Here is a 22,991-nt window from a genome sequence, read left to right on the forward strand (position 1 = left end):
GGTGTCCCCCAAGGTTCAGTTCTTGGCCCCCTCCTCTTCGTCCTGTACCTATCCCCCCTTGGTCACTTAATCCGTCATGCACCATAGCCAATGCACCATGGTCTCCAATTCCACTGCTTCACCGATGACATCCAGCTTTTTCATCTCCACCAAATCGTGCTCCACCACCACCCACTCTATCCTGACAAACTGCCTAACTGAAATAAAATTCTAGCTTCAAATCAGCTTCCTCGAACTTAACTACGCTAAATCTGAATTAATCTTCATTCCCCCCAACATCGATGGTTTCCCAGTATCCACATCCGGAATCTTGGCATCATCATTGACCAAAACCCTCTCCTTTGAAAAATACACTAAACAGATCATAAAGACCTTAAACCTTAATCATAAAAACTGAAAAATGCTTCGCCATGGAATAGTCCACCACTCATGTAAATAATCATAAGAGTTCTGCGAAACATCTCCATCTTTAAAACTTAGCCAACCAAATTTAAACCACATGTTTTCCCCCCAAAAAACAAGTCACATTCTTTGTATATTGCCAACATTGTTCATCGTTTAAGTATCATCCAGAACTAAATTTTTTTATAAACCATCAACTTGTAGATGCATTTATTTATATCCCATTAACCCAAGAACTCTCAATTGCTTGGTTATATTTTAGTAATGTCATATATCCATATTTCTTTTCCAAATTGTTCCTGATATACACATTAATCCCATCTGTCTTCGTTTCCAGATGAACTCAAATCAGGAAATCAACACAAATCCTTATTACCTCCAATCAATTCAAAATTAAATCAAACAATTCAAAACCAGATCGGATCAGCGATCAGAAATCACTTTTCCAATCAACACATTCCAAGCAACAATTCATTCAAAGACCAAGCTTAAAAACACAACTCTCATCTTACTGTGACAAATAAGCAACCAACCTACTTCACACTAAACAAATAACTTTCATCACCCCTTTCTTCTCCACCGCCTCTTACACTTAAACAGATCATAATTACTCACTCATACACTGTTGCCCATCACCCAGTTGCCCCAGACCCAAACACAGGTTTGAAATCCCAGTAGGTTGTTCTTCAATCCCAACCATCATGTGATCCCAACATCTCTCCATTTATTTCGTTCCTCATGGGGTTGGTGTTTTATGGCCTTTACCTCTTACCCAATCACACTGCACATTATTCCCCGTCCTTGATGGATAATTTTACATCCAGATGGGCACAGCATCCCATTTTTGGCGACCCAGCCCTAAAACAAGCCCCTGGACTCCTTGCAGGCTGGACCAAAACCCCTGGACCTGCCTCCATGGAACAATGACGCCTAAGCACTCAATTAGCCCTCCCAGTACCAAAGACTTACAATCAGACCGACAGACAGACAAATAACAGAGGCATGTCGCCAGCCCCAGCACAGGACATCCCCTTTCCGGGCAGGTACAATATAATCCACAGCATCGAAATGCCAATTTCTATCCGGGGCCTCGCAAAGCCAAAATCCATGCCTGCGTGCTCCATCATGCAACCCGATCTGTACTCGGTGCGCCCGGCGCCCCCTATAATCAGTGAGTTATAATAACCACAATATCTCTGGCACCCAACTCGTGATACCACAATTTAATCCACGTTACTTGCATCTCTTCATCCTCACAAATGTCCTCCATTTAACGTGACTCAAATCCATCTCAAATCCCCACCGCTCGGCCCGGTTAAATTAAATTCCAAGCGTACTGTATTCTCTGTCCACTAATTATGTACATGATTTTGGTTTTACCCACAATATAATGTCCCGATATTCTCCCCAGATTTAGGTTCTATATCCTGTCGTTAAAGCAACACCCTGTAGACTGACTCCGCCTGTCGTTCTTCCAAGGTTAGTGAATTACCTCTGACCTTTCCCTTGCATATCTCGAACAAAGGTCAACTAAACTTTAAAAGGTCAAACTTCGAATTGGGGTAACCAGCGCTTTATTATCCCACAAGTAATGCAAGTCCGGCGACAATGGACAAATGACCATTAATGTGGCTCTACATAGCATAATGCTAACTTCTACGAATCCAACAACCGTCACACTTCGTCCAAGGACCTTCCGTACGAGGCGTGCTTCACAATGCCCATCGCACATCCTTCCTCGTTCGCACAACGCTTCATCAACGCACCTCCTCGCGTCCACACCTTGGCACAAGCCACACCACATACCGACAGTTGAAACCTCGACCGTCCTCCTTCCTCGGATCAGCGTTCTGTTGAAAACGTGACATTTCTGCTCAAATTATTGAATTTCCAAATACTCTCCCTGCAGCGCCCGTGGGGCAGCTTGTCCCACATTATCTGCCTCCAGACCCATATGCGTTTTAATAACTTAACCTTATCAGCATCGTTCGCCAGCATACCCTTTGTCCGGCGCATCGATCATCCCAAATGCTTCGATGCATCTTCCAGCCGCCACTCCGCACTGTACCTTACTGTATGAACAAGACTTCCTGGCTCCGGAAATTAATTACTCTGTCTAGAAATCGTTTAATTTAACCATCCTAAATAAATCCATCCATCTATCCATCTTATAAATCCATCTTAAATAACGTATTCGTCCTGTGACATTGCCTGGCATATATGTCACAGCCGGCCACTATTCCGACATGGCTCATGACTCATGTCTAATTCTGACAAGAAGATGAAGGATGAAGGACATGACATGAAGAAGAAGATTCCGACAAGATACTGACATGTGAACGTCCGACATCCAGCAAAGTCGAAATGACCCACAATGCATTTGGGCACACACTTCCTCTGAGAGTGGGCGAGTTATCGCCGGCACTCTGAGCAGATAATTAAACGAACATTGCCAGGACTCTCGGATAGACGTTTAATTTCACAACACACATGACAAAAATCCGATTTAAATTCAGAGATCGCCGATCGACCCGGCACAACCATCTCAACGCGTACCTCGCGTTGGGACATGCAGTCGGCTGTCATAACAAAGTGCTGTCATAACAAATCTACGATCTGACATGTAGTGAGCTGTCAGAACATTGAGCTGTCAGAACTCATCCCTAGCTAACAGGATCTCCGACGCTTGACCTCTCTGACCCAAAATGCACTATATGACACCAATTCCAAAGGTGAGCTGCCTCAGCGATACATCCCACACATACAATACACAATATCTGCCATTGAATGAACTCTTCAATTCAAGTAAAACACACATATTGATTCGAATTCTGCAACCATCTCCAAGAAACCGCTTCATATCAACAGTAGATCGACAAGGGCACTCCGGGTGCTTTCCTGACCCGATTTATATCAATTCGCTTCCCAAACAACTCCCAAACAGATGAAAATCCGGACTCAGTTCAGGACCTCGCCTGTTCTCTCGGATAGACGTTAAAATGGACATTCCCGGCCTGAATTTCCCGCAAGTCGAGCAGATCGCTTACAAAGTTTCACACCGAAACCCTCTGCTTTGCACATGACACACAGACAAACACATTGGCCAGACACACACGTCAATTAACATCCCAATATACATTCATTCCTCATTCATATACTCATAGAAGTCTCCCAGACTTCGCGCGAAACTCAGATCGACCCAAATCATGCCTTTCTCCAGCCACTCCCAAACAATCTTTGCTCATTCATGTTACGTCTCTCATTCAAGGAAAAGGATTTTTTGGGACTGGTTGGACGGGGGGTGGGTTGAGGTGGAAAGGGGAGGCAGGGCGGGGTGTTGGGGTGTTGCCTAGAGCCCCGGGACTGAGCTCAGGTCTTGGGGGGGTGGGGGGTGTTGCCTAGAGCCCCGGGACTGAGCTCAGGTCTTGGGGGGGTTGGGGGGTCTTGGTCTGGCATCTGGTCCAGCGGCATCACTCGCTGATTTACTTGTTTAACTACCTCCTTAATTGTTTTGTCCTGAACTTTGCTTCCTGAACTTGCTTCCTTTGGCTCTGAAGCTTCAAATTCCTACAATGCAGCTCCTGCTTCAATTTTCAATATTTCAAAACCTAACCTGTCCTTCTCACCCTGTGGCCACCTGGCCCATTTCCTGTGAGCTTATTTATTTTCTCTTGTCCACCAGATCCTGGCCTGCTTTATCTGGACCTCTTGTCTAGAACTTCCTGGCTTGACCTCGTAGTTGTCACTACCTTCTTGTCAAACCTATGGTACCTGCGCATTTCCCTTTTCCTGGCCATGTCCCTTTGGCCTTCTAAGTTAACCTATGGCCTTTTATCTAAGTTTAGCCACAGCCCTCCTTCCCTGGCATGCAATGGCATACCCCATCTTGTCTCTGGGCTGTTCCTTCCTGGAAAAATCTTGGCCACCTGGTTTCAGCCTATATGGCTGTCCGACCTCATTTTCCCCTCCTGGTGCTAACTGTAACTTTAAGCTTACTGTTAAGTCCTTCCTGGTTTATCCTTACTTATTTATCCTGGCTTTAACAAAGCTACGCCATTCTGAGGCCTAAATGAGCCTCTACTTACAATTTCTGTTCGAGTGCAGACAGCGGGGAAGACAAGGAGACTGAACCCGCGCGAGGGAGGAAGGTACGAATTTGGAATAATAGCCCTCTGATATAAAACAACTCCCACCTTTAATCAAATCAACGTGCCGGCGCCGGCCTCAGGTCAGCCTTCCTCCTGTCCATCGGGCTCCGTTTCCCGTCCTCCGCGTCTGTTGACACCCCACTCCTGGTACCATCTGCGAAGAATCAGCTCTTCGTTTGCAAAAGAAGTCCACAATAGCCTGGAATGGCGCAGTTTTTTATTAAAGCCAACTTATACGGATCCGGAGGAGACCGACGTCTACAGCAATCTACAGCAAGAACATGCCACGTCAAGCCTTCCTGAAAACACATTGATTCCCAGTCCATTTATATAGGGACACGTTTTATCAGGAAATCTCCGAGGGAACAAACAACACTGGGAGAGGTTCCTCCCACCGTTATCATTTGGGGGAGTCAGCTTTTCCTTATCATTTGGACCAATTGTTTCTCTGGGCTCCGAGAAAACAGAACTGTAACTCACAAAGAGAAGAGTGTATGCTTAGCCAAACAAACCCATATATTTTATGGGTTTGTGTACATGAGTAATCCAAAGCATGTTTATACAGAGTCATGCGTTGCTGAGATTAAAACAAAATATATATAGTTAACGATAGGTTTATGTCATTCTACTGGCATTACGCAAAAACAAGCGCATGTGGGCGTGGTTTTATGACCAGCCTCGAAAAAAGCACACGTATACCATTGTCCAGCATGACCTCATTTTAAATGAAAGCGAAGCAAAAACCTCATTGTAACTCAGGCGTCACTGTCATTAAACAAAACAGTTAATGTTTTTGGCAATTTATCAAAGGATTTATGTCTACGATTCAAGCAGCCTACCTAAGGTTCGAATACATTTTATTAACTCATGAAATAACATTATAGAACAGCATTTTATAACATAGCTTACGTGGTAATACGTCAGTCAACCGGCATTTATAATTGAGCATTAAGCAGTAACAAATCTGAGACCTGACATATATATATATATATATATGTATATATATATATATATATATATATATATATATATGTATGTATGTATGTATGTATGTATGTATGTATATATATATATATTTTTATTTATTTATATATATATATATATATATATCTATAATTCCAGTAATCTCTGTGTGTATGTGTGTGTGTATGTGTGTGTGTATGTGTGTGTGTATGTGTGTCTGTGACCGCTGTTTCTCGACAACCACGGGTCCGATATACTTGAAACTTGCCAGGTATATTGCTGGGGACCTGAGGATGTGCCTTTTCAAGGTTTCATATTAATCGGAGAAGTAGTTACCGAGCTATGTCCAAAAAACGATTCAACCAATCAGAGAGCAGCGAGCTATCACGTGTGCCGAACGTGGCGAACAGACTCTGCCTCGGACGGCACATTTGAGAGCGTATTCATTTATTTCACGTTGGCAAACTATGTTGGCGCTATGTTGGCGTTAAACTATGTTTTAAAACTAATTAAAACTAATTTGCGATTCATCGTAACTGCGATATGCGACCTTCCGGACAGTCAAATGAGGACGTCACTTCCGGACTTACGGATAGTCATAGTGACGACGTACTGATGCTGAACGTGGCGAGCAGACGCTGTAAGGTACGATCGATTGTAGTACACGTTTATAATAACTCTGCCGATACAGGCCCGATTAACTGCAGCGCCATCCGAGCTGCGGCGTCGGGACGATACATTCATTGTACGATCACATCACGCACTTACGGGCACGCCCATGCATGCATGGGCGAAGACATTTTTTTTTTTTTTTTTGGCAAGGAACGGGCACCCACGTACGGGCACGTCCTAGTATATATAATAATAATAATAATTCATTTATTTTGTATAGCGCTTTTCCAGAAGCCCAAAGGCGCTTTGACAGAGTGGCAAACATAATGCATAACAATACATGAAAACAACAATTGCAAAAAGACAAGAATCAATAGGGAAATATTTAAAGCAAAAGGAGGGAGAAGGAGAAGAGATAGTCAGGGGTTAAATGCTGTGGGTTGAATGTTGAATGCAGTGTTGAACAGGTGGGTCTTTAGTGATGTTTTGAATGTGGTGAGTGAGGAGGAGTCTCTGATGGTGTGAGGTAGTGAGTTCCAGAGGGTGGGAGCAGCGATGGAGAAGGCCCTGTCCCCCCAGGATCTGAATTTGGTCCGGATGGAGGGGGTCAGGAGGTTGGTACCAGCAGAGCGGAGGTTGCGGGTGGGAGTGTGTCTGGAGAGGAGGTCAGCCAGGTAGGATGGGGCCAGGTTATGGAGGGCTTTGTATGTCAAGAGGGGGATTTTGTACTGGATTCTCTGGGGGATGGGGAGCCAGTGAAGCTTGTAAAGGACGGGGGTGATGTGGTCACGGGTCCGGGAATGGGTGAGTAGACGGGCAGCGGAGTTCTGAATGTATTGGAGTTTATTGGTGATTTTTTAGGGTGAACCATAGAGGAGGCTATTGCAGTAGTCCAGACGGGAGGTGATGAAGGCGTGGATGAGGGTTTCTGCAGCCGTGGAGGAGAGGGATGAGCGGAGACGGGCAATGTTTTTCAGGTGAAAGAAGGCTGACTTTGTGATCTGTTTAGTGTATTTGTCGAAGGAAAGGGTTTGGTCAAAGATGACGCCAAGATTCCGGATGTGAGGGGAGGTGGATACTGGGATACCGTCGATGTTGAGGGCAAAGTTATGGGTGGATTTTGTGAGCGTTTTTGGGCCAATGATGATTATTTCAGATTTATCACAGTTAAGCTTGAGGAAGTTGATTTGAAGCCAGGATTTTATTTCAGTGATGCAGTTTGTCAGGATAGAGTGGGTGTTGGTGGAGACGGACTTGGTGGAGATGAAAAGCTGGATGTCATCGGCGAAGCAGTGGAATTGGAGACCATGACGGCGGATTAAGTGACCGAGCGGGGACAGGTAAAGGATGAAGAGGAGGGGGCCAAGAACTGAACCTTGGGGGACACCTTGGGGGAGGGGAGCAGTGGGGGATTTGCAGTTATTGATGGAGATGAACTGGCATCTGTCAGAGAGGTATGATTTAATCCAAGAGAGGGCAGTGCCGGTAACGTTAAAGGTGGATTCAAGTCGGGTGAGGAGGATAGTGTGATCGATGGTGTCAAAGGCAGCGCTGAGGTCGAGGAGGACGAGAATGTTGAGGTTGCCAGCGTCAGAGGAGAGGAGAAGGTCGTTGGTGATTTTGAGGAGAGCAGTTTCAGTACTGTGGTTGGACCGGAATCCGGATTGGAATGTTTCATACAGGTTATTGGCAGAGAGATGATGTTTGAGTTGAGTGGCTACAGCGCGTTCCAAAACTTTTGACAGAAAGGGTAGGTTGGAGATGGGTCTGAAGTTGTTTAGGGTGTCAGGGTTTAGACCAGGTTTTTTTAGAATGGGGGTAACAGCAGCAATTGTGAGGGAAGGTGGGACGATGCCTGTAGACAGGGAGGAGTTTATTGTTGCAATGATAAGTGGAGAGAGAGCAGGGAGGGAGGCTTTGACAAAGCTGGAGGGGATGGGGTCAAGAGTGCAGGTGGCAGTTTTCATTCCTATGAGGAGTTCAGAGAGGTCAGTAGGGGAGATTGGGGAGAACCGAGACAGGGGATGGCAGGACAAGGGGGGGCAGGTGGTTGGAGGGGGAGCGGGTGTGGCGGTGGTCAAGCTGTTGTAGATGTTGTCAATTTTGCGTTGGAAGAAAGAGAGGAAGGAGATGCAGTTGTCTACTGTGAATGACTGGGTGGTGGTGTTCAGGGGGCGGAGGAGTTTGTCTATTGTCGAGAAGAGTGCTTTTGGGTTTCCGGAGCCAGAGTGGATAATTTGAGAGTAGTAGGCAGAGCGGGCGCGGGAGAGGGCATCTTTGTAGTGTTGTAGGTGGTCCTTGTAGGCTTGGGAGTGAACTGTGAGACCCGTTTTATTTATATATATATATATATATATATATATATATATATATATATATATATATATATATATATATATATATATATATATATATATATATATACAGTATATATATATATATATATATATATATATATATATATATATATATATATATATATATATATATATATATATATATATATATATATATATATATATATATATATATATATATACTAGCTTGGCTCGGCTCGCGCAAGCGTCGTTACTGAGGAACGGGCTTATTTTAGCTGAGGCTAATGACTGTACCTGAGTTGCTGTGTTGTCATGATTTACACCAATCATAATACAAACAATTACTTTGCACAAATGTATTTGTTGTGTTTGTGATATTACATTTTTATAGGCAATTTCGGTTGAAGATTTAGGCTGAATGTTTTTGTTTCAAGAAAGAACCCCTCTGCACATACATAGGGGAGGGGTAGGTGCAGACTGGAAGTTTGGGACGATTACACCTCACCACCACGTAATTCAAAACACCTCACCACCACGTAATTCAAAACACCTCACCACCAAATAATTCAAAACACCTCACCACCACGTAATTCAAAACACCTCACCACCACGTAATTCAAAACACCTCACCACCACGAAATTAAAAACACCTCACCAATACGTAATTCAAAACGCCTCACCACCAAGTAATTTAAAACACCTCACAGCCATAAAACACGTAATAAAAACACCTCACCACCACAAAATTAAAAACACCTCACCACCACAAAATTGAAAACACCTCACAGCCATCAAACACGTAATAAAAACACCTCTCAGCCATCAAACACGTAATAAAAACACCTCACAGCCAAAAAACACGTAATAAAAATACCTCACCACCACGAAATTAAAAACACCTCACAGCCATAAAACACGTAATAAAAACACCTCACCACCACGAAATTAAAAACACCTCACCACCACGAAATTAAAAACACCTCACCACCACATCATTTAAAAACACCTCACCACCACATCATTTAAAAACACCTCACCACCACATCATTTAAAAACACCTCACCACCACATCATTTAAAAACACCTCACCACCAAGTAATTCAAAACACCTCACCAACACGTAATTATAAATACCTCACCACCACATAAATCAAAACACCTCGCCACCATGTGATTTAAAAACACCTTACCACCATGTGATTTAAAAACACCTCACCACCACATAATTCAAAATACCTCACCACCACGTGATTCAAAACCACCACAACGTTATTAAAAACACTTCACAACCACAGAAACAAAAGTTTGAGGGAGTCGTTAAGTGACAACACAGACACTGCCCAGATGTGTCGATGTAGAGATAAATGACTGTACCTGAGTTGCTGTTTTGTCATGGTTTAAACCAATCATAATTCAAACAATTATTTTGCACAAATGTATTTGTAATATACGTGATATCACATTTTAGAAACAATTGAAGTTGAAAAAAAAATTCCAAAAAAAAAAAAAAACATTGGAAATTTTTTTTTTTTAATACCCTTAGGACATACCGACGGGAGAGATATGTGCATACCAGAAGTTTGGTACGATTTCACAAAAGTTTGAGAAAGCAGTTCAGTGACAACACAGGACAGACGCTGCACAGATATATATATAGATACAGTCACGTGAAAAAGTAAGTACACCCCATGTAAAGTTTTGACTTTTTCAACATATTTCAACATACAGCTGTTTGATCTTCATTTCAACAATATTGATAGATAAAGGTGATATAATATAACAAATATCATGAAACATTTACATTTTGCAGTCCATTGTATAATTTAAATAAACATAAATGCAAATTTCGCATGTGGAAAAAGTAAGTACACCCCTACATTTATCACTACTTCAAATACCTAAAATTAGAATCAGGTGCACCAGCTCAGGTGCAAATGATTAGAACATGGTTAGAGAGGATCTTGGAGGAACCTGTCTTATTTAAACCTCAGACATTTAGTTTGGTTTGCTCTTTGTTGTTGAAGTGTGCGGCGTCACAATGCCTAGATCAAAAGAGCTCTCTGAGGCCTTCAGAAAGAAGATTATAGATGCCTACGAGTCTGGGAAGGGATTGAAAAAGATCTCCAAACAATTTGAAATCAATCATTCGAATGTCCGGAAGATCATCTACAAGTGGAGAAGATTCCAAACAACTGCCAACTTGTTCAGGCCAGGCCGCCCCAGCAAGTTCAGCCCGAGAGCAGACCGCAAGATGCTGAAAGAAGTCTCTAAGAACCCCAGAATGTCATCACGGGACCTACAGGTAACTCTTGCCACTGTCGATGTCAAAGTGCACGAGTCTACCATTAGAAAGAGGCTGCACAAATTTGATCTGCATGGGAGGTGTGCCAGGAGGAAACCTTTGCTGTCCAGAAAGAACATCAGGGCAAGACTAAAGTTTGCCAATGAACACCTAGGCAAAGACCAGCACTTCTGGAACAATGTGCTCTGGACAGATGAGTCAAAGGTAGAGCTATTTGGCCACAGTACCAGAAGACATGTTTGGCGAAAACCAAAGACAGCATTTGACCACAAGAACCTGATACCAACTGTAAAGCATGGTGGTGGAAATATTATGGTTTGGGGCAGCTTTGCTGCATCAGCCTGGGCAGCTCACCATCATAGAATCCACTATGAATTCTTCATTGTACCAGAGGGTGCTTGAGGATAATGTGAGGCCACCTGACGGAAAGTTGAAGCTCAACCGAAGGTGGACCTTGCAACATGACAATGACCATAAACATACCAGTAAATCCACCAAGGAATGGCTGAAAAGAAAGAAATGGAGGGTTCTGGAACGGCCAAGTCAAAGCCCGGATCTAAATCCCATCGAGATGTTGTGGGGGGATTTGAAACGAGTTGGGCATGCAAGAAACCCCTCAAACATTGCACAGCTGAAAGAATTCTGCATGGAGGAGTGGGCAAAAATTTCTCCCAGTCGATGTCAGAGACTGGTAGACAGTTATAAGAAACGCCTACTTGAGGTTGTTTCTGCCAAAGGGGGCAATACCACCTATTAGAGCCAAGGGTGTACTTACTTTTTCCACATGCGAAATTTGCATTTATGTTTATTTAAATTATACAATGGACTGCAAAATGTAAATGTTTCATGATATTTGTTGTATTATATCACCTTTATCTATCAATATTGTTGAAATGAAGATCAAATAGCTGTATGTTGAAATATGTTGAAAAAGTCAAAACTTTACATGGGGTGTACTTACTTTTTCACATGACTGTATATACAGGGTGTTTCAAAAAGAGTGATAAAACTTTAAACGTTTATTTACAAAGAAACAGAAACCTCAGGAACGTGAACCAAACATTTCTTGAAAGCTTATGACTTGATATTTTCTATCACCGATTGATATTGCAGTAAAGTCACTGCTGGAGTTCGTGAGAGCCCAAGGTCTGAAAGTGGCATTTACGCAAAATCCTTGTGATTGACATTCTTGATGTGTACCCCTCTGTGGTTCAGACTGGCACTGATCCTGACTCCAAAGTTCTGTGCAACTTTCCTGTAGGTCTCAGGTGGTTCTGCCCCCCAGAAAATGTTGTTGTGGTTGTTGATGGCACCGTTCAAGTGCAAATGGGCTTCATCACTGAACCACATCAGGTTGATCCAGTTTGGGTACCGCTCCATCCTGTCACTGAACCAATTGCACATATCAAGTCTCCTTCTCATGTCATCTTGACTCAGCTTATGCCTAATAGAGGTGATGTATGGGAAAAGCTTCAGTTCCTTAGTGAGGATACGCCAGACTGATGTTGATTTGATGCCCAGCTCCTGGGAGCACCGATGGTGATACTTCTTGTGACTGTCCACTGCAGAATTCCGCATGGCATCCATGCTGGCTTGGCTCTTGGTTACTGATGCTGGCCTGCCACTGTTGCCCTTCCTGGGGTTGTGCACTGTACCTTTGTGCTAAAATGTTTCACAATATGTTGAATGGCACAATTTGTGGGTCCATCACGTGTTCTGGGGTTGTATTCCTGGCAGAACCTCCGGCGGATGTCTGCATATGATTTAGTCTCATACCACAGAGCCACCACTTTTGTCTTCTGCTCCACTGTCAATGGCATAGTTGAGCTACGGAGCTAGAAATCCCAGGGAAAAAATACCACGATTACACCACCAAACCCTGAAAAGGAAAACGCTATAGACCAAAAAACAAAGAACTGGCAAGGAGTCAAAATTGTATCAATCTTTTTGAAACACCCTGTATATTGTGTGTGTGTGTGTGTGTGTGTGTGTGTGTGTGTGTGTGTGTGTGTGTGTGTGTGTGTGTGTGTGTGTGTGTGTGTGTGTGTGTGTGTGTGTGTGTGTGTGTGTGTGTGTGTGTGTGTGTGTGTGTGTGTGTGTGTGTGTGTGTGTGTGTGTACAGGTTGAACCCCCTAACTTGACTAGGAAGCAAGGCACAGATTGAGTCTCACCGCAGCAATTGCTGCACAACCTGTTAGCAACAAGTGTAGCCTGCCACGCTGACACATTGTCTCTGCCCTGCTCATCAACAATTAGGAGGTTTGTAGTCAGGAATATTAAAATTTAACTAGGGAAGCACACTAACCCCATGACATGACACTGACGTCATGCACGTTTGAAAGATGCAATGACACCCCGTTTGTTATATCAAGTTGAAATCTGTTTTTAATGTATTACCTCTGCCACCAAAGGTGGATGGAGGTTATGTTTTCACCATTGTCTGTTTGTCTGTCTGTCTGTGATCAGGATATCTCAAAAGGTTGTGGACGGATTCAGATGAAATTTGGTGGGAGGTTTGGTATGTGACAAGGACGAAATGATTCGATTTTGCTGAAGATCCGTATCTGAGAATTTTAAGTGATTCTTCATCATTGAGTGATGGGGCAAAAAACGATATATAGCACGATATTTCAAAAAGTTTAGACGGATTCGGACGAAACTTGGTGGACAGGTTGGATGTGAGGCAAGGAAGAACTGATTAGATTTTGGTGAAGATCCGTCCGGATCGGGATCAGAGAATTTTAAGTGATTTTTCACCATGAGTAATAGGACCAAAATTGATATATACAGCATGAAGTTGTGGATGAGTAATGACAAAACTAGTTGGGTAAGTGACAAGAACAAGCCGATTAGATTTTGGTTCATGGCTGGATCCAGATCTGGCCTACCAGTGGTATACAAAACGTAAACTGTTCAGCCTGGCGGAGATATGCGCTCTACCGAGTGCTGCTCTCGTTTTCTCTGTTACATGATCAAGAGTCATGGAAGAGGAAGGTGACTTGGTTCAGCAACACAAGATTGTCCTTAAAACGTGTCATTTGTCATACTGTATATCGGAATGTATGAGTTTTCCTTATTTAGGAACCTTACAGTTAATATGTTTTAATTTTTCCCTCGACTAAGTGTTGTTTGCTTTGGCAGACGTGGTGAATCACGACCTGAAGTCTACTCTACGTGTTCTCTACAACCTCTTCACGAAGTACAAGCACTTGGATTGAGCAGCTTTTAACCCGGTTGCAGTCCCACTACTCTGCGGTGCTGTTGTCTCTGGAGTGCGGCCATATTTCAGCGCTTACAGTAACACTACCTGGCCCCAACTTTTACACTTGGAGAGCCGGCTGCACCCACGTGAGCTGGCTGTTAAATGTTTAACTTGTGCCGTATGGTGCTTTCCTTCATGAACCCGGCCTTTCTGCCCCAAAGATGGACTTCAACACAAAACGGTTTACTTTTAACATGTAATGCAGACAAGTCTATATTTGTGATGGCTCAACATGTCTAAAATGAGGGGGTCTTGTAAAAAAACCCCAAAAAAACCCCTGTTATCATTGATATAATTTGCTCGTTAACACCTTGGAAGTTTCAACATCTCAAAAAGGTCTCAAAACTTTTGGTACTACAATATGGCTTCCAGTTCTGATCTGTGGAAGGCCACGTGGAGTCATCGGTTCTTCCTGCCTCCTGGGTTGTCTCGGCACTTTGACTTGCGGCGTAAGCCCAGATATTTATTCGTACCTCCAGCTGAACCTCCACTGGGTAAAAGTAAGGCCCCCTGCCTGGTAAGCAAACAAGCTCGAAGGAAATTTATTTTCACTGTTTTGAGAAATTTATGGAACAGAGACAAACACTGTAGGAAGTTCTTCTCGCTGCAGCGATGATAAATCTTGAGATGCTATTTAAATCGCTGTGTTAAGCTAACTGTTCTTTCTCCAAACTTCAGCCTTGGCCTTACGAATTAAGTAAGCTTTATGAACAAATTTGCTCACAAAATGAGTGCAATGTCTTGAATCTCAAAAAGGTCACACGCAATGTGAGGTGACAATTTTGGGTCTGCAAATTCCCAAAAAGATTCTCCTCCAGCTTGTAGCGTGCGGATGTTATTTTAACACTAAGAGTTTTTACTATCCAGTAGCACTGATAAAACAATAGGTCAAACTGATAGCACTTTTAAAATCAGGTTGCCACAAATGGGACCATCGACATATTACATCTGCAAAATTGTTTGAATTTCTAACCCCACTTCCTCCTTTGTACGCACAGTATAACATGCTCATCATCAGCCCCCGTCCCCAATCCACCCATCCTCTCTCTCCATCAAATACTGCAAGAAATTGAAGCATTCATGGCCTAATCTGTACCGTTCTCTAATACTTACATATTTATTACCATTAGTTAGTGAAACAAACTTTGTCAATTCACTTGCCTCTCTCTTGGCAATTGCCTCTTTGATGGTAATTTGTCTACTGTTCAGCTATTATATGTGATGTTCTTTTGTTATTGGCGCTGAGGAAGCGCCTTTAGCGATTGACTTCCAGCCAGTGTAACGCTAATTCCTGTCACAGGAATTCTGAGATCATATAAGTGGGCGTGGCAGTTCCTGATTGGTTCGTGTTGGGGAACGCCTTCTCGCTGCCGACGTGACGTAAATTCGCGCACGCGCACTGGTGATTGGCGCTGAGGAAGCGCCTTTAGCGATTGACTTCCAGCCAGTGTAACGCTAATTCCTGTCACAGGAATTCTGAGATCATATAAGTGGGCGTGGCAGTTCCTGATTGGTTCGTGTTGGGGAACGCCTTCTCGCTGCCGACGTGACGTAAATTCGCGCACGCGCACTGGTGAAGCTTACTCGATCTTACTCGATCCCATATTACATGTACTTTCATTGCATACAAATTATACTTCCTCCTAGAAATTCCATGCCCGAACCTCAGCGCAATCCAAGAGGATTCACTTGTTTTGTCTACTGTTCAGCCTTTGTATGTGATGTTCTTTTGTTATTTTGTCTACTGTTCCGCCTTTGTATGTGATGTTCTTTTGTTATTTTGTCTACTGTTCCGCCTTTATATGTGATGTTCTTTTGTTATTTTGTCTACTGTTCAGCCTTTGTATGTGATGTTCTTTTGTTATTTTGTCTACTGTTTAGCCTTTATATGTGATGTTCTTTTGTTATTTTGTCTCCTGGTTCCGCCTTTGTATGTGATGTTCTTTTGTTATTTTGTCTACTGTTCAGCCTTTGTATGTGATGTTCTTTTGTTATTTTGTCTACTGTTCAGCCTTTGTATGTGATGTTCTTTTGTTATTTTGTCTACTGTTCAGCCTTTGTATGTGATGTTCTTTTGTTATTTTGTCTACTGTTCAGCCTTTGTATGTGATGTTCTTTTGTTCTGAAAATCTACTGTTCCGCCTTTGTATGTGATGTTCTTTTGTTATTTTGTCTACTGTTCCGCCTTTGTATGTGATGTTCTTTTGTTATTTTGTCTACTGTTCCGCCTTTGTATGTGATGTTCTTTTGTTATTTTGTCTACTGTTCCGCCTTTGTATGTGATGTTCTTTTGTTATTTTGTCTACTGTTCCGCCTTTGTATGTGATGTTCTTTTGTTATTTTGTCTACTGTTCCGCCTTTGTATGTGATGTTCTTTTGTTATTTTGTCTACTGTTCCGCCTTTGTATGTGATGTTCTTTTGTTATTTTGTCTACTGTTCCGCCTTTGTATGTGATGTTCTTTTGTTATTTTGTCTACTGTTCCGCCTTTGTATGTGATGTTCTTTTGTTATTTTGTCTACTGTTCCGCCTTTGTATGTGATGTTCTTTTGTTATTTTGTCTACTGTTCCGCCTTTATATGTGATGTTCTTTTGTTATTTTGTCTACTGTTCAGCCTTTGTATGTGATGTTCTTTTGTTCTGAAAATCTACTGTTCCACCTTTGTATGTGATGTTCTTTTGTTATTTTGTCTACTGTTCCACCTATGTGTGTGATGTTCTTTTGTTATTTTGTCTACTGTTTAGCTTTTGTTTGTGATGTTCTTTTGTTATTTTGTCTACTGTTTAGCCTTTGTATGTGATGTTCTTTTGTTATTTTGTCTACTGTTCCGCCTATGTGTGTGATGTTCTTTTGTTATTTTGTCTAGTGTTCCGCCTTTGTATGTGATGTTTGATTTTCTTGCCCGATGAGCGGAGCACCTCTGCATCTTTATCTGCTCTCATTCAACTCTCCTGTTCTGGATTTCTGTCTTCATTCACTCTTTTGAGCCATTGTTATGGTGTACTTTCTGGTGGCAAACTTTGCCAAGGCCTGTTAGGTAGGCTTCCTGCTTTCAAGATGTTTTGTATTTGTGTAGTCTTTGCTATTTACGTGTAGTCTCACAGCTATGAAGACAAAGCCAAACAAAAGAATAAGGAGATGTATCAAAATGATCATGATTGTTCCATAGCAAGCACGCTGACGATGAGAAGGATGGCACGGTCATGAGTACTATGGATAACCGACCGACGTTGGCAACATAGGGTAACAGCGACGTACATTGGCCAACGTCGGTTGAATGTCAGCCACTTAGCGGAAGGTATTGAGACAATGGCAGTGTCATCAATGAACCTAACAACTCCTTTTTTTTTACTGCACATATTTTCATATATAACAGAGCTCGACCGACATCTCCTTTCCCCATTTCTCCATCTCTCCCCTTGCTCCCCTAGCCCCTCTAACATGGATGTAATATGACGCAGATGGTCCCAAAAGACAATCGCAGAGGGGGCATGTGGCATGACAGCACAGCTTGTACATGCTATATAACCATAGTATCACAATATAACTTTGTTACTCCACAAAGGCTTGTATTAACTCTCTATTTATCTCTTCGCTCTTGTGCAAATTGTCATTGCACGTATATTTTGTAATACCAAAGCAAGTACATATTTACAATATGAATAATCCTGCAGATTATCATCATTTTAAGTGCTCATGTGTAAAATTCCATCCATTTAATAAAAATAATATCCAAAACACAAAGCTATTCGTGAAGTTTGTTTACAATCTCTTTAAAACTTTTTTATTTTAATATTTGTATTTAGAGGGACAGCAGGATACATCTGTTGGTGGGAAGCTTATCAGTGCTGTCGGATTCCAGCTCTGAGTCTTCTGAGGATGGATTATCTTACGACTGCGAGTTCAATTATCGGGCAAGAGAGATTGTGGAATCTCAGAGCACAATGACCTTTGGAGGCGATGTTCAGTCGGCCATCTTTATCACATTACCCAGTTCATTTCAAACAAATACACCTCTTGACCGTTTACGGTTGCAGAATCTGCTGGTCCGACAGGATTATCAAACCCTCTGAGCTCTCTTGTCTGAGTTTGATTCCGAATCTGACTATTAACTGTTGAACCTGTGCTTCACAACCAGGGCAGGCGTTGCACCGGTAAGATGAAGACGCGTCCGATAGCATTAGCTGCTGCACGTTCCACCGTGACCTTTGAATAACGTTCGGCAAGTTTTCGCCTGCACATTGGCCGAATACCGAATTCCTGCAATCTTCAATCGAATGTCAGGCCTGGCCAGACTGTTCCTGAAAGACCTCGGCCAAGCATACATAGTCTATGAGCAGCCAACCCCCAACTTAATCAAAATAACCGAAGAAGGAGAGAGTGGCACAATCCGCTGTAAGCATTAAATGTGTGTTCAATCACCTTGTTTCTATCTTCTAGTCATCTTGAGACTGGCTTGGTGGACACAGTACGTTGACTAAACTGAGTTTGCATTGAGGGTCGAAAGAATACATTTGTTTTTCTTCCATCGATTTCAAAATTATTTCAGCGACATCAGAGTAAAACATTCGCCATTATTGCTGAGAGCAATATTTAATTATTTTCTACAGGAGGTGCAGTTAAACGTGAAGATGTTGATGATTTGCATCTAAAAGTGTTGAAACAAGTACCACAGCAGATAAATTCACCACTCACAGAAATTATATTAGCTCAGTCGAGACAGATACCAAAAAAGTAGAAGGACGTAGATGTGCTGCCTACCAATCAGGACTGGTTTTTTTTTTTTTTTTTTTTTTGTTTATTGCATACAAGATCGAGGCTCGTGAAAGAGCTAACGTTAATCACACAAAAGGTCAAACCGACACATAAAACGTATAATAAGGGGAGCGGTAGACAAGATGGGGAAAGAGGGGGAAGGACACAAACACAACATTTCACAGCAGGGACATTGGGAGATCTGTGGGAGGGAGAGAGCTTGAGGGGAGGTGGGAGAGGTATAAAACACGTGGACACTGCAAGGACTTCCCGGAAAGAAGTTGGAATTTCAAAAAAGTGTATCTGGTGTGAATTAGCGGGGGTAGAAAAGATCAAGGTTTTGGATGGGGAAAGATAAGAGATGGTGGTGAACAGCTGTTTTAAAAACCTGGAGGGAGGAGTGGGATTGAAGGGAGTGGGGGAGTTTGTTCTAGAGGCGGGAGAAAAGAGGAATGAAGGAGTGAAGGTGAGCAGAGAGTCTTGATTTTGGCAGAGTAACCATAAGAGGATTGCTGGCAGATCTTGTGCGACCTGAACGAATATTGGGGGGACAGAGCCCAGAGAGAGCTGGGGGGGGGGGGGGGCAAGGCCGGAGAGGAGTCGGTAGAAGACAGAAAGACCACCAACATGCCTTCGGTGAGTGAGTGCAATGCTCTCGGAGTTAGCTTCATCGCAGGAGATTCCAATGATTCTGAACGCTTTGGTTTCAACAGCGTGAAGCCGAGCTAGGTGTGAGGCAGGAGCACAAGCCCAGAGGGGAGAGCAGTACTCCAGTGAGCTGCGGATGAAAGCCTTGTATGTGGTGAGGAGCTCAGGTGTGCCAAGGAATGACTTCCCACGACGGAGGATGCCCAGTCGGTGACTGGCTTTGGAGGCCAGCTTGGAAATGTGGTTTTCCCAGGAAAGATCATGGCAGATAGTGAGACCCAAAAGCTTGAGCGACAGAACTTCTTACCTGGGTACCAGAATTGGAGACGCTGACCCGAGAAAAGCTTGAGTTGAAATTTATTTGGAGCCCACGACTCTGGAGGGAAGGTAGAGGGCATTGCAGGTGCAGAAGATGTGAATGAGGTGAAATGGGCAAAGAGGAAGTTGGAATTTAATATAATGTATGTTGGAGTCCAAATAAATGATGACTCGATTCGACCCACGAGGCTCGAGATGACTTGAGACTCAACCCTTGACGGTACTCCGATCAAAAACCTTTTTCTTTTTGCAAAAACGGTTTTTAGAAGAAAAAAAAAAGTGCCGCTATCTTTGGACCATTTTATTTAACACACAAAATGATGAATGTACTTCATTCTTGGAATATGAAGGGAAGGAGATGGAGAATTGGGAATGTAAGGGAGAAAGCTAAATAGAGAGCAAGGGAATATATTTTTTAGATAATCTCATCTCGATTCTTGAAGTGATGAACTTATAAAATGGGTCGTGATGTCCGGATGACTGTCCATCCATCTGTCCGCTAACCTTTTGCTATTTTTGCTATTCCTCCCTTATTGTTATCACCCGGTTGATTGTTCTGAAAACGTGACACATGAATGCAAGACAGTGGCCCACACAATCACTCAGGCTTCGATTTTTGATAATGGGGGTGGGGGGGGGGGGGGGGGGTGGGAATGAAGGGGGGTTATCCCCTGAAACTTCGGATCCCTCCTCGTCCCTTATTTACGAACAAATTGCTCTGAAACCCAATGCAGCACTTCTACCCGATGGTCCGCAGGATCGCTCGGTCTTGGATTTTCAATTGCGTATCAGGAGGCCCTCCCAGGGGATCAGGGGGGCTTCCAAGGGGTTCCCCAAAATCAGCAGAGGTCTGACCTACAACCTCAAGAGATGACCGTCAGCCCACTCGGGGCTATTTATTACCCTCGCCAGAGGAGAGGGTATTGCATTTGGGTCTGTTTGTTTGTTTGTCAGCACAGAACGTGAGTATGCTTTTCTCTGCCCGATTGCCAATAAATTTTCACCACAGGAGCACATCCTGCTATATAATTTTAAACGAAAATTATGACATACGTCACCTGGTACGGGCGCCATCTTGGAAAAAACTGAAAAACCTTGCACTTCTATATCTCCGAAACCGCTCCATGGAAAAAATCGAGACATCACTCATTGGCAAGTACTCCCCATGAGGAGCAATATATGTTCATGATGATGTCAACAGTGCCTTCATTATGACATCATAATTAGATGAGTAGAACGCTTCATCCGATCAGTTTGAAATTTATTGAGTACGATCTACACAAACATTGTATGGGAGAATGAAATTGATGACGTCATTGGTTACGTGGTTTGGCAGCCATATTGGACTGACATAAATCTAAGTCATCAACAAACCAAACGAACACAGCAGCTAATAAACACCACACAAACACGTCTTGGCGAGGGTCTGCAATCTCTGCTCTTTCTTGTTTTGTTATGGAAAGGCGAGTAGATCAATAATTCTTTTTTTAATCTTACTATAATTCACCAAATGTCCGTTTGTCCGTTCCCATGTACCGCAAAAACGGCTAAACCAATCGCAACGATATTTTGGGTGGGTAATCTTGGGATCTCCTGGAGTAAAATATGCTATATTGCTTTTCCAAGTTTTCCAATTTTTCCAATTTTCCAGTTTTTCCAAACACGATGGAATAATATTTGCCGATATGAACAGTGATGTGGCTTTTGTTGAAATTCTACGTACCAGGAGAGAGTAGATTGACTCCCGACGAACTCTTCCTATATAAACGTGCGGCGCCGAAGTAACATGGCAGCATGTGCAAAGCGACTGAGAAATAGGTCTAGCGGCCGCTTCTGTGTTACAGATTCGGCACACACTGTTCATACATAAACGTGCGACTGAGAAGGACGTGTAGCGGCCGCTTCCGTTTTGCAGAATTCAATGTTTTTTCAAAATGGGCGCCATGTACTGTTTAGATTTTGATGATTTGCGTGTGATATGATTCAACGGATGTTTATATGAATCGTTTAAAATAAAAAAAAGCCTTCAATCTCTGATATTTTGCTTTTTAATTTGGGCTTCCCAATTGAAGCCCCGCCCGTAGGGCGGGTACCGTTGCTGGTGTATATAATTTATCGATGGCCCTGAAATCATAATTTGAAAACACAACTTCATTTGGAATTATCAAAGAAGCTTCACTTTTTCTTTTTCTTTTTGTATACAAGATAGAGGCTCTGTAAGAGCTAACATTAATCACACAAAAAAAAAATAACGGACACACAAAACATGCAAAAAATGGAGTGGGAGACAAGATGGGGAGAGAGAGGGAAGCACACAAGTACAACAGCAGAGAACAGGGACATCGGGAGATCTGTGGGAGGGAGAGGGCTTGGGGGGAGGAGGCATAGGAAGGCGGGGAGGGAGAGGGCTCAGATTATGCTGAGTTTCAGGGGGAGGAAAGTACAAAACATAAATTACTTAATGATTATGCCGAGATTATTTGTCGCGAATCCACAAGAATGCTCTGACATTCGGGGTGTATTAACCGGCATGTTCCGAATGTCTGACAGAATAGATTCCACAAGAGCATTACTTCCACATTTGAGATTTATAATCTTCATCAGTCACTTTCTGTAGTGCTCCTGTTATCACATTCGCATCGCATATATATGAGAATGGTTCCATGTTCAGAAACACATGTTCCGTCGGTAATATCTGCATTTATGATGTGGATGCGAAATTTACTTTTACATCTTTCAACAACAATAGGCAAACCTGTAGCATGACCTGCAGTAAGTGGGAGGTCTTGTGCTGAGATGTGGATGTGACCGAGGAATGATGTGTGTGCTAAATGCCCTTATCCTGTGCCCTAACTTATACCTTGTGACAAACTATGAGGGTACTTCAATTCTGTCCTGAATTTTGTATCTGAAAAGCAAAGTAATATATGGAGATTAATAATTTTAGAGGTAATTGTCTTCCCAGTGTCTGTAACCAATACCCATAATTGCGCACTTTATGATTTAATGCATGTGCTGAAAATCAAGTTGACAGCAAATGGGACGAGCAGGGCAGAAGAGGAAATATGAAATTACGGTGGGTCATTCAAAACGTTGTCTGTTGAAATTTGCAGACAATTGGCTGCTCAGTATGACGATGATTACCGGTTAAAGATACTAGCAACGGTACCCGCCCTATGGGCGGGGCTTCAATTGGGAGGCCCAAATGAAAAAGCAAAATATCACAGATTGAAGGCTTTTTTTATTTTAAACGATTCATATAA

The 22,991-nt window shown here is 42.7% G+C and overlaps 1 protein-coding gene across 2 annotated transcripts in view; it reads left to right on the top strand.

Annotated features, from left to right (window-relative positions):
* LOC137433012 (beta-parvin) overlaps window positions 1-17,751 on the top strand; it is an 85,105-nt gene extending 67,354 nt beyond the window's left edge. For both annotated transcript variants that reach the window (XM_078783840.1, XM_078783841.1), the window contains exon 13: window positions 13,887-17,751. In XM_078783840.1, the coding sequence (XP_078639966.1) occupies window positions 13,887-13,963 (77 nt within the window). In that variant the 3' untranslated portion in view covers window positions 13,964-17,751. The remainder of the gene's footprint in view (window positions 1-13,886) is intronic.
* Window positions 17,752-22,991: the final 5,240 nt, after the last annotated feature.

The sequence above is a fragment of the Myxine glutinosa genome, chromosome 8, assembly GCF_964187855.1.
Source record: "Myxine glutinosa chromosome 8, kmMyxGlut1.1, whole genome shotgun sequence".
Classification (NCBI taxonomy): Eukaryota; Metazoa; Chordata; class Myxini; order Myxiniformes; family Myxinidae; genus Myxine; species Myxine glutinosa.